Genomic DNA, 13032 nt, shown 5'->3' on the forward strand with positions numbered 1-13032 from the left:
AACTCGTGTTTCCTTTCCTTTCTTATTTCTCAGCGATTACCAATCCGCAGTCACATTACCGATCATGATCGTCGATTATAATCACAATTGTCGATTACCAATCATCAAATACTCTCTAGGTAGCAGTGCACGACACTTTGCGTCACTTCCTACATACACACACCCTTTGTTTCATTGCAAAGGAGCACTATAACACCGCATTTTCGTTATGCTTTTTCAGCATATTGATATATGTTTTGTTTTTTTCATTGTTGTAAGATCAGGACACATCCCAAGCACACGTTACTAAGCTCTGTAAATCCCACAACGCGCTAACTGGGTGCTCCTTAAACACGCCTGAACCAATGACCCTTTGTGGCCCATGGAAAATAAAGAACAAAAAAACCCTTCGTGGCCTATTCATTGCGTCCCCACCTTGGACCCAGTGGGCCTGGGTTCGAACCCAAATGCCGCTATTTTCTGCTCAGACGAATTGTCGGATTTTTTCCGACGGGCGACGCCGGCATTCCAGCAGAACGAGCTCCTTGCACTGCCACGTAATAGCTGCGACGGTCCAATAGGCCTCTCCCGGCCTGCATCAGAGCTCATATTTGTGGTCCGATGGGCAAACGATGGCGCGCTATAATCGTGGGGACTAAGATCGGGAGAAGAATGACTGCGACGCGTGGCAATAAGCATCTCTAACCGGGAAGAAGAAATGGGCGGGAGGGAGGGAGCAGGGGGAGTGATCGTGTCGAGCAAAATTTGTTCAGCAGCGAAAGTGGACGGTTTTGCTTGTGGGCCTGACTTGGGTTAGCCCACGTGAGCCTCGCATGAGGTAGCCCATGTGGGTGCCCGCTGCACTTCCACCTTAACCTCCCTACAGGTAACCTCTGAAAAGCCCATATCTGGACATATGGGTCCCACAAAAGACCGACGAGAACCCCTTTATCGTTATTATGCATAAACACCAGACGGTCTCTTTCTGGTGCTATGTAGCGAGACCACTGTGTTGCTCTTGTGGATGCCGCCCGGGGTCGAGTTGGAAATCCCGCACATATCTCACGTCGGGCACCCATGGCCATCCAGTACCGGGCCCACAAGGGCAGGCAATTCTGAGCCACATTTGTGCTACTTGGGAACGTACGATAACGACGACCCCGCCTATCGCTGGCGATGGTACGCTCGCATGAAGCGACGAGACTTGGCTGAAAAGCGGCGCATTATAACTGTGTTCAGTCACCTTGAGTTATCAGAAGAGCAATGTTGAGATACTGCCGTTTTTAAGGCTTTGAAAGGCATGAAGCCCACTGCTACTAATGATGAAAATTCTGCTTGAGTAAGATACTGGTAACTTAATTACATGTGTGAGCCCTGGGGTTACTTCAAGGTGCCGGCTAACTACAATTTTGAGGTGCTCAGACCTATAATGAGCTACAGACGTTCCCTACAACACCTTTTTCTGCTTCAGTACTCCTACCGTGCTTTCGCTGCACTGTTCTCGGTGTTCTCAAAAAGGGATAAATAGCGCGAAATAATGCGGGGCCAACACAGCCGCAGTGACACTCATAAGCTCAAGGGCGCTAAATAAAGAAAGCATATTAGGGGGCTACAATGGAGAGAAAGTCGTCCCTGTGCGATGGATAACCGAGAACGGGAATAGGGCTATATATTTTGAAGCATCGTTAATGACGATGCGAGCTTCGGCATCTTCTTTGCGGAAATCGTGCTAAAAAAAACCAGACGCGAAATAGACCAGATGTTACTAAACCGTAATACTTTCTGCCACTAACCAGTCTAGCGAGCCACTTCCGGGAGATGGGCTAAGTTTTCTGCAAACCCAGAACGTGAGCGACGAAATGAGCGAAAGATTTTCAGCGCACTTCAGCCCACTGCGCATGGCCATTGCGCACTGTGCAGCGGTGATTTGTCGCCTCATGCGGTTAACGCTTTATAAATATACCAGCTAAACTATATCCCAAGAAAAGAAAGTAAACAAAAAAGCGATAAATATAGATGCGATTTTACAGCACATCATTATACAACCAGAACACTAGTTGTTAGATGAAAATGTGATTATACATTTGTGAATATAAATTGTGAGTGTAAATTGTGAATATAAATTGTGAATTACATTTTTTATCATAGAAAGGCTTTAAAAATTAAAGCAAAAATTGTCAAAAAGTTTTCTTGAATTCTGCCAGAGTATTTCACGCATCAATATCTTTGATTGACACCAGTTTGTAAAGGTAGCACAGTTTGCGATCATAAATTGCCCCAGTCTGATGTCAGAAAAACTGCAAAATAAAAGTGAATAAATGTTATGTGAATTGCCTAACAAACAAACGCTGACAGTAGTAGGAAGTTGTAGTGTTTAAGGGAACACTTAATCGCTGATTAGATGTGACAATGCGATAGCATCGCTTTGCGTGCAAAAACGAGCCTGTGGTACGGGGCTGACCCGCTCCCATAGACACACTTACATTTGTTGGTTGCAGGTTCGACTCCCGTTTCACAGTTGACTCATGATACGACTAGCACTTCTATGCTACATCACATGCACATTCGAGAACAACCGGCCTCGTACTTGGGCTGCAGTTTGGGGAATCACTGCGTTTGGGCTAAAGCAACGCCACTTTGGAAGCTGGTGCGGAAATCTAAGGGCACATATAAATGAAGCGATGTTGTGTAATTTCTGAGCGGCAACGGCCCCAATTGCGGTCGGAGACGTTTCACGACATTCATAAACATCCTATCCTAATTCTACTGCATTCATTTGAAATTGATGCAGTTGTATCTTTTAGTATTGACTATTACTTGCTAACACTTAGTATTTCCCTGCCTTGAAAGGCGCCTCAATGATTCAGCGAATCGCAGGTTTTATTTTGGAACATTTTGGGTGATCCTGAGTTATGGTTTTGGTGAGCAACGTAATGCTGTCGCTCTGATAATGTTATAAGCAGTGCAAAATAATCTGCCTGCATAAGAAGAGTAGAGCACCCGCTTTCAAGGTTCCTGTTCTGTCAGATATTATTTACCGGCTACGCTAGGTGGCATAAACAAACACCCAATTTGAAATATTAGTTTAATAAACTGATCGAAAACAAAGAAATAACAGCTAGGTGCAGCACACTTTTCAAAAAATCCTGAAGTTCGCTTTATGCTCAGTTTTGAACGTAGTGCCACAAAGGTTTAAAGTCAAACTGCCTTCAATAAACACAGTCAAGTTTTGTTTGAACTCCGCCGACATAGCCTTAGTATGATTAACCTAGTGGATGCTTTTGGACAATGCAATCTCTAGCACTCTTTGATCATTGTATGCTGCGTCACATTTCCCAGTTCACGTTACCGACCGCCGGATAAAGGAAAGGCTGGAGCGGCTGTCAAATTAATCATCAGTCAAGGCGATTGGAGCGCATTTTCTTGTACAGGCGACGGAAGTAGCCACGACTGTGGTCCGGCCAACCGTAGCACCAGAGGAGACAAAACAAAAGCAGATTGTTTTCCGTGCACTGTGCACGCATCTATAAGCTACAAATGTCTAAAATTGCGCTTTGCTGAGATCAAATTCTCAATTTACACCTTCTCTCTGTGCCGGCAAGGCATAAAACGCCGTGTTACGACATGCCAGTACTGCCACGTCACTACTGGCACCACACTGGACGTGGTCTTGAGATTTCTGCTTTCAATTCGGGAATGACGAGCAGTTCCTTCATCAGGTGTAACAAATTAAGTGATAGATTCAAATTTTCCTATGCTCGCTGCATTAGCCAATGGCTTGGTTTGTCGAGCTTTAACGTCACATAGCGACTCAGGCTATGATGGACGCGTTAGCCAATGGGCAGATACACATAATGGTGTACCAGGAATCGCCACATAAAATAAACGATATAGCTGTGATCGGGAAATTTCTGTAAGCACAATGGTGCACAAAACACAAGAGGAAGTGATTCGGAGCACACAGTATTTTTTCGCATTAATGTATCTGTTTTAGGTTTTGTGGGGTTTAACTTCCTAAAGTGACTTAGGTTATACAGGACGCCGTAGTGTAAGGCTACTCATAAATTAGACGACCTGGTGCCCTTATCCTGCAAAGACATTGCACGGTACACGAGCCTTTTATCTTATCTTTTCCACCGTAATGGGACCGCCGCTGCCGGTATCAAGCCTGCGTAAAATCAGAGTGTTGTCAACTAGTATAAATATCTTATGCTTGAGCTGCATGTTTTAGAGATGCTACAGCCTGTGTTGTCCAAAAACTGATTATCAGTTTATACCACAGTTGTACTTTTGTGAGCGATATATGTACACATAATCTCTCCATGTTTCGCAACAAAGATTAGAACTTAGGCACAAGCCTCGTTTTATGTAAACAAACCGAAAATAAAAGAAGATATATATATATATATATATATATATATATATATATATATATATATATATATATATATATATATATATATATATATATATTGTAACGTGCTTCCACAGAACCTCGACGGAAGAAGCAGAAGATGAAGGACTGACCCGCGGAGAAAGAGGAAGAAAAAGAGAGAGCTGAAGGACGCTGCTAGGCTTCCTGCTTCCATCCTGCTTCGACCGGTCCCCTCTTTGAAAAAACCTCCGTGCGTGCAAAGCACGTAACAGGTTGGTGAGAGGTGCCGGGTATCGACCACGGAGCATTCCATCTACCGAAGGAGCCGTAGACTCGCAGGCTTCCCACCACTGCCATCGGACATGCCTGGAGACGACAATGCTGAGCAACCCGGGCTATCCACAGCGAACAACTGGCCACATTATCGAGAGCCCCGCACATTTTTTGGAAAACCTGAAGAGGACGTTGACGAGTGGCTGAAACACTACGAGCGGGTGAGCAAATACAATCGATGGAACGCTGCTACTAAACTGGCTAACGTTGTGTTTTTCCTTGCCGCCACTGCCCTTGACTGGTTCGACAATCATGAGGATACACTGAGTTCATGGGCTACCTTTACGACCGAGATAAAGAAAAATTTTGGGGATGAATCGGCAAAGAAGAAGCGTGCGGAACAGACATTGCTTCACCGCGCGCAAGTACCCGGAGAAACTTGCACGGCATACATCGAAGCCATCTTAAAGTTATGCAAGCTAGTTAACTCCAGAATGCTTGAAGAAGACAAAGTCGGCCACCTTCTAAAAGGAATTGCAGAAGATGTTTACAATTTCCTGATTAGCAAAGAGAGCCTGAGCACCACCGCTGACGTTATAGAACATTGCAGAACATTTGAAGCTCTTAAGCTGCGTCGAATCACCCCTAAAATCGGAAGATTGGCCAATGTCACCTCTGTAGCCAGTGTTGAAGCCAGTCCTCCAAATTCTATGGCTGATATGATTCGAGAGATTGTGCGCGAGGAATTGTCCAGATCCCGGGATACCTTCTGCCACACACAATATCTGCGGCACAGTTCTGCACCGGAGGAAGATGTTGCCGCCCTGTCGACTCCGTGGGCTCCATCCAACGGCACTTTGCCCATGGACGATCGGAACATTGCCCAACGTTATCGCCACCAGCCGACAGAAAGGAGGCCCACCTACCCAGAAGACGTGGTTCGTCAGCAGCGAGATCCTGGCTTCAGCCAACGTCGCGACTTTGTTCGCCAGGACTCTTATGGCGGTCGCTGGCGCTCTCAACCTTTGTGCTACCGGTGTGGCATTGCAGGGCATATCGCTAGATATTGCCGCCGTCGTTTCCCAACTTCTCAAGACTGCCAACCCCCGGCGAATACTTACGGGCAACTGCACACCGCGCAGCAGAGACCCCCAACGTCCGCTTGGGACCCGTACCGTCCGAGCAATTTGCGGAGTTCATCACCCGCATCTGACCGCAGTGTGACGCCGCCACCTCAGCGCCAACGGCGGTCACCTTCTCCTCGACGTCGTGCATCCCCTCCGCCTCCGGGAAACTAGGAGGCGCGGCCGATGGAGGTGAGGCCGCCGGCGAGTCGATGACGTCCAATCTACCTCTGCCCGTGTTTATGTTGAAGAACAAACTGGAAGTGTTTATTGATGGTGTGAAAACAATGGCTCTTGTGGACACTGGTGCTACCGTATCCGTTATGAGTTTGAGGTTTAAGAATCGTTTAGGTAGGAAAGTGATGTTTAGTGGTGACCGTGCAGCGTTATTCCGTGGTGTCGGTGCTGAACCTTTGGTTCCACTTGGTGTGTGTGCTTCGGATGTTGTTATTGGTGGTCTAACGTTTAGAACAGAATTCGCAGTGCTACCACGGTCAACGCATGATGTGATTCTTGGGATTGATTTTCTGCAAGAGTGTGGTGCAACTTTAGACTGTCGTACGGGAGAAGTTGCTTTGAATTCTTCGTTACTTTCAGCTCTTGTGGATAACTCGACACCGGATTTTGGAGCATTTGCGGTGGAAGAAGATACTATTGTACCAGCTTTCTCTGCAGCATTCGTGCGGGTTTCCTCTATTCACAATCAGTGCGAATCTTTTGAAGCTGTGGTAGAGCCTACGACACTCGCCTGCTCTAAGAAGAGTATCGTCGTGCCTCGTTGCGTCGTTCCCGTGGTGAGAGGCCGTACCGAGCTGTGGACAGTGAACCACTCTGAAGAGCCAGCTGTGTTGCCCCGGGGCCTCAAACTCGCCCGTTTCGAGGAAGGTGTGTCAGGTTTCGTCGCGGCGTTAACCAACTCTGTCAGTGAGCAGCACGTGAAAAGAGATATGGAGACCCAAGTTAAGGCTATGATTAATCAGGCTCTTTCCCCAACCGAGCGTCGCACTCTAGTGGAACTCCTTCTGAAACACGTGTTCGTGTTCGACTTTGCCAAAGACGATTCAACACCACCGCCTACCAGTCGTATTCATCACACGATCAACACCGGCTCCGCACCTCCTATACGCCAGAAGCCCTATCGAGTCTCAGCCACTGAACGTAAGTTAATAGATGACCAAGTTCAAGAGATGCTAAAGCGAGGCATAATTCGAGAATCCTCCAGTCCTTGGGCGGCTCCAGTTATCCTTGTTAAGAAAAAAGATGGCACATGGAGGTTCTGTGTTGACTACCGTCGCTTAAATACGGCCACGAAGAAGGACGTCTACCCGCTTCCACGTATAGATGACGCAATTGATTGTCTGCACTCCGCTTCATACTTTTCTTCTATTGATTTGAGATCCGGCTACTGGCAAATCCCCGTGCACGCTGCAGACAGGGAAAAAACGGCATTCATTACACCAGACGGACTTTACGAGTTCAACGTTATGCCTTTCGGATTAAATGCATCTGCAACATTCGAGCGGTTCATGGATACAATCCTGCGTGGCCTCAAGTGGCAAATTTGTTTATGTTATCTGGACGACGTTGTAATTTTTGGCAAAACGTTTAGTGAGCACAACCGCCGTCTGGATATTGTGCTTGATTGCATGGAACGAGCTGGCCTTATCCTCAATTCCAAGAAATGTCATTTTGGGAACCGTGAAACAATTGTTCTTGGTCATTTAGTTGATAAAGAAGGTGTTCGACCAGATCCAAAGAAAATTGAAGCTGTCAAAAGTTTCACGGTGCCTCAATCAGTGAAAGAGCTGCAGAGTTTTTTAGGGCTCTGCTCGTACTTTCGACGCTTTATAGCTAGGTTTGCGGACATCGCTTACCCACTCACGTGTTTGCTGCATAAAGATGCACCGTTCAATTGGACCAGCGAATGTGACGCAGCTTTCCGGCATCTGAAATTTCTTTTGACCTCGGGCCCCATCCTACGCCACTTCTGCCCATCTGCACCAATTGAAGTGCACACTGATGCAAGTGGTATCGGTATCGGCGCTGTACTTATACAACGCCATGGTCACGATCAGCACGTGGTAGCATATGCCAGCCGTTCGTTGAGTAAGAGCGAAAGAAATTACACGGTTACTGAGCAAGAATGTCTCGCCGTTGTTTTCGCTGTACAGCGCTTCCGCTCCTATCTGTACGGGAATGCTTTCACCGTCGTGACCAACCACCACTCGCTTTGCTGGCTAGTGAGTCTTCGTGACCCCTGTGGCCGGCTTGCTCGATGGGCTTTGCGCCTACAAGAATTTAATTTCACTGTTGTGCATAAAAGCGGCCGTAAACACTCAGATGCCGATTGTCTTTCCCGTTTGCCGCTTCTAACGACTGAGGACGACGCAGACAACTTTGATGAATACTTGTCGTCACTTTCACAAGCCTTCCCCGATCTTCAAGTTTTTCGAACTGAGCAACGCAAGGACCAAACATTAACCTCTTTGTTTGATGCCGCTCAGGATTCTGTAAAGAATACTTTTTGCATTCGCGACGGTTTGCTTTATAAGAAGAATTTCGCTTCTGGAGGAGCACGCATGCTTCTTGTCGTACCCGAAAGCCTACGCATCACAGTTCTTGAAATGATGCACGACGACGCCACGTCTGGGCACTTGGGAGTGACACGCACACTCCACCGCACACAACAACGATTTTACTGGCCTAACATGCGTTCAACCATCCAGCACTATGTAGCCAGCTGTGTGCAATGCCAGCGCTTTAAGCTGCCGACTTCAAGTCCACCGGGCAAATTGCGGCCAATCACACCTCCAACAGCCCCGTTTGAGCAAGTTGGCATTGACCTCCTTGGACCTTTCCCACGATCCTCTAAAGGAAATCGATGGATTCTTGTGTGCGTAGACCACTTAACCCGTTATTGTGAGACAGCCGCGATACCAGTTGCTACTGCGTCTGAAGTATCTAACTTCTTACTTCGATTCGTCATTCTTCGGCACGGCCCTCCTGCAGTTCTCATTAGCGACCGTGGACGTCAATTTACAGCGGACGTTGTTGAAGAACTTCTCCGCCTCAGCAGCTGCAGTTTTCGCCACTCCACGCCATATCATCCCCAAACGAACGGTGTGGTAGAACGCACTAATCGTACGCTCACCACCATGCTTGCCATGTACGTCGCTGCAGATCATAAGGACTGGGATGGCGTACTCCCGTTCATCACTCATGCGTACAACACCGCGCAACATGAGACAACTGGCTACAGCCCCTTTTACCTGCTCTATGCTCGCTCGCCTCGCTGTGGCCTTGACACCATGCTACCATTTTTCATCCACGATGAACCTTCTCTTGCGGCCACACTCTGCAGAGCTGAAGAAGCTCGCCAGCTTGCCCGCGTTCGAATTTTATCTTCGCAAGAGCGTTCCAAGAACCGCTACGACGTCCAACACCAAGAAGTTTCTTATGTTCCTGGTGACATTGTGTGGTTGTGGACCCCTCTACGCAAGCGTGGTCTGTGTCAGAAACTGCTATCCCACTACACTGGACCATTTGTTGTGTTGGAGTGCATAAGTGACGTTAATTACGTTATAGCACGACTAACTGCTAGTGGTCGACGGTCACGCCAATCTCAGGTGGTGCATGTAGCCCGCCTCAAGCGATTCCATCCCAGACGGTCTGTTTAACTCGCCCGACGGGCATCGTCTGCGAGGAGGGAAATGTAACGTGCTTCCACAGAACCTCGACGGAAGAAGCAGAAGATGAAGGACTGACCCGCGGAGAAAGAGGAAGAAAGAGAGAGAGCTGAAGGACGCTGCTAGGCTTCCTGCTTCCATCCTGCTTCGACCGGTCCCCTCTTTGAAAAAACCTCCGTGCGTGCAAAGCACGTCACAGTATATATATATATATATATATATATATATATATATATATATATATATATATATATATATATATATATATATATATATATATATATATATATATATTGTAAGACTAGACCCGGGCTCTAGAATCTTCAGAGGCTGGCGCTCAACGAAGACGACGACGAGAAGCGCCGAACATTGCGAAGCTCGAGCGCCGAACGCTCGGTCGCTCGTGCGTGCTCTGGACTGAACGCGGTCTCTGTTCTGTGCCTGGACGGTTCGGCTGGTTGTTCGTGACGCTGTGCTTATTACTGTGCTGTGCTGTGGTGTGCTGTGTGTGCTGTATTAGTAGTCGGCTGTGTTCTTATTACAATATATATATATATATATATATATATATATATATATATATATATATATATATATATATATATATATATATATATATATATATATATATACACACACACACACACAGTATTGTGCGTTTTTATCGCTAACACTCAAAAATTTCCCCGCTTCAACCGCTGGCTCGTTTGCGGTGAACCTGCACACAGAGCTTGCGTATTATGGTAACTTTTGTATCGTAGCAAGTTTGACAATGGTACTTACTTAGTTCAGGCCCACATGATGCGAAAACGTAAGCGTCTACGAGAGATCGGCGAGCCAAAACCCGCAGACGACGATTTTTGGCTGAGAACCGGCAGTGGCGCCATCTGTTTTCGGCAGCGGAAACCGTCACAAGGCCGCCGAGGCGAGCGTTCCAAGGAGCGCGGGCAAATGATGAGATACGCCTGGAATTGGTTTGTTTTTCAGGGCTATAATTTTAAAATACTTAAGATGAAGCAAATGCCGAACGGCATATTCAAAGGGCCCGCGCTCCTTGCAACGCTCGCCTCGACGGCCTAGTCGAGACGCTTTCCGCTGCCGAAAACAGATGGCGCAACTGCCGGTTTTCAGCGAAAAAGCGTCGTCTGCGGGTTTTCGCTCGCCGATCTCTCGTAGACGCTTACGTTTTCGCATCATGTGCGCCTGAACTAAGTAAGTACCATTGTCAAACTTGCTACGATACAAAACTTACCATATTACGCTCTGTGTGCAGTTTCACCGCAAACGAGCCAGCGGTTGAGGCGGGGAAATTTTTGAGTGTCAGCGATAAAAACGCACAATACTGTATATATATATATATATATATATATATATATATATATATATATATATATATATATATATATATATATATATATATATATATATATATTTTCAGCGGTGGACCTGAAGCTGGTTAATACCTAAGAAACAGTGAAGAAGCGCAGCTTAATTATTCGAGGCTGAAAACTTCTGCACAACTTGAAATCAATATCGTCACCCACACAAAGACACCACAAGGCTACGGGTAAGTAACGCGGGTTCATAATTTGTTGTTACACTTATTTTTGAGGAACTCCCACTCTCGCGTGCGCTTGATTTTTCAAAACAATTCTCCAACGAAAGTAATAAAAAGTGGCGATGGCGGCTTTGGTGAAGCGAGAAATTACTAAGTGATTATTGCAAGGCTCTATACCAAAGCAGCTGTACACGAGCGCTCCTGTCTACTGCAAAATCGTCCCGTACTCTTTGAATCGTGCGCGTGGTCAGGGAGCCAAACCGATAACACCGCGGCACACTTTCCTAGTCCTTTGCACGTGCTATGTACTACGAGCGCAAAATCATCATTATAAAATTTAAATATCATGTCCTTACTTTAAATGCAGGCAGCTTTAAGTGCGGAACTATGCAGCATAGGGCTTCGGCTTTTGACTAAAATACACGCGTTAAAAAGTCTCTATGGCCGCTGTATTACCACTTACGACAGTAACTGCGTACCTGTGTCAAGAGTTCTGAATATAACTGGCATGAAACGAAAAAGAACCCTTGTTTTCGAACCTTTGTCGCATACGTCGGCTTACTCCAGCTTAAACATTAGGCGCCATGGCGCGTAGCTCACTGCCCGATCATTCATTTCAGTGGCTAGGGAACAGCTTTCAGAAGTGCAAGGGTTTTCCTGTACACAATGCGGTATTAGGGCGCCCCGTCTATATGTCACGCAAACAACTCAGATTGCTAAGCTACGCTGTTGTATAAAAATACCGTGACTGGCAGAAAAACTATTGCGAGCGGCACTGGTCATCTTTTCTGATTTATTTCTTCGTGCCCTTCATCGCTCGTGATCCTAAATTTCCAGCATTTCTTAAACGTTGCGCTACAGCTGGAGAAAGAACGCACAGCTCGTTCAAATTATTTGCAGCTGCAGCTTTATCATTTTGATGTCGGTTGTTTCAACGAACAATTTTAGCGACGTATCTTTTAGTTCTCATTCAGTTCAAGAAGACGACGAAATGAAAGCGCCAACAAGGCGTAAATAACGTAGCGGTGTGTATCACTACTACATATATCTGCGCAGTGCATAGTTTTTGGTGAACGGTCATATATACATATGTGGCATCTAAACCAATTAGATCCCCTTGCTCAGAGCTCTGCCAGCAAATTTCAAAGCTAGGTAGCTAAATATCCGCAAGAACAGGAACAAGTTCCAGCTGTTTGTAAGCATGGGATCCAATAAAGGGCACCCGTTTAAAGCATGAAGCATGGCAAGTCTAGTTTTTGCAAAACTGGTTGGTTGGTTGATGGGGATTTAACGTCCCCAAGCGACTCAGGCTATGAGAGACGCCGTAGTGAAGGCCTCCGGAAATTTCTACCACCTGGGTTTCTTTAGCGTGCACAGACATCGCACAGAACACGGGTCTCCAGAATTTTGCCTCCACCGAAATTCAACCGCCGCGGCCGGGATCGAGCCCGCGTGTTTGGGCCAGCAGCCGAGTGCCTTAACCACTGAGCCACCGCGGCGGCTAGTTTTCACAAGGCAGAAAAATATACGATCACTTACGCCCAAGAGTGGCCATCTTGCCGGTTGCTGCCGTCATCGTAGCGCAAAGGACTGCCCCCGGACGTGTGGACGTTCTGTGCAGCTCGACGACGATGTCGGCTACTGTGCGCTTTTATCGGGACTCGCAGCCTTAGTGGGGCTCCTCGTGTCCTGCTGATACGGGTTTCAAATTACAGAAGTTGGAGCACCCGCGAAATCCTCAGAAGGGGGTTGCTCATTTGGTGGGTAACAAGGCTGCTGCTCTCAAATGCTTCCTCTTCGCTGCAGAGATCTCGTCACACAAGTTGAGACATTTTTCGCGACGGTGCTGTGCGAGATTTGCGGAGTTGGCTGCCTGAAGAAAGGGCATCTGATTAGGCGGGCACTTATCAGGCGGAGACGAAGAAATGAGTACGTGGCTTCTCAAATATGTAGGCACTCAAGACCCTTCAGGAGACTCGGGTTTTCGTGATACTGCACCACCAATTAGTTCCATTTTTCTTTCCTTTGGAATCCGAA

The 13032-nt window shown here is 46.8% G+C and overlaps 1 protein-coding gene across 4 annotated transcripts in view; it reads right to left on the bottom strand.

Annotated features, from left to right (window-relative positions):
• Positions 1 to 12807, bottom strand: part of LOC144099515 (complement factor B-like) — a 333633-nt gene extending 320826 nt beyond the window's left edge. For 2 of the 4 annotated variants that reach the window (XM_077632873.1, XM_077632871.1), the window contains exon 1: positions 12535 to 12804. In XM_077632873.1, the coding sequence (XP_077488999.1) occupies positions 12535 to 12571 (37 nt within the window). In that variant the 5' untranslated portion in view covers positions 12572 to 12804. Of the gene's footprint in view, positions 1 to 12534 lie in introns of all 4 variants that reach the window. The other 2 variants (XM_077632874.1, XM_077632872.1) reach the window with 2 other exon arrangements.
• Positions 12808 to 13032: the final 225 nt, after the last annotated feature.

This window comes from Amblyomma americanum, chromosome 7 (assembly GCF_052857255.1).
Source record: "Amblyomma americanum isolate KBUSLIRL-KWMA chromosome 7, ASM5285725v1, whole genome shotgun sequence".
Classification (NCBI taxonomy): Eukaryota; Metazoa; Arthropoda; class Arachnida; order Ixodida; family Ixodidae; genus Amblyomma; species Amblyomma americanum.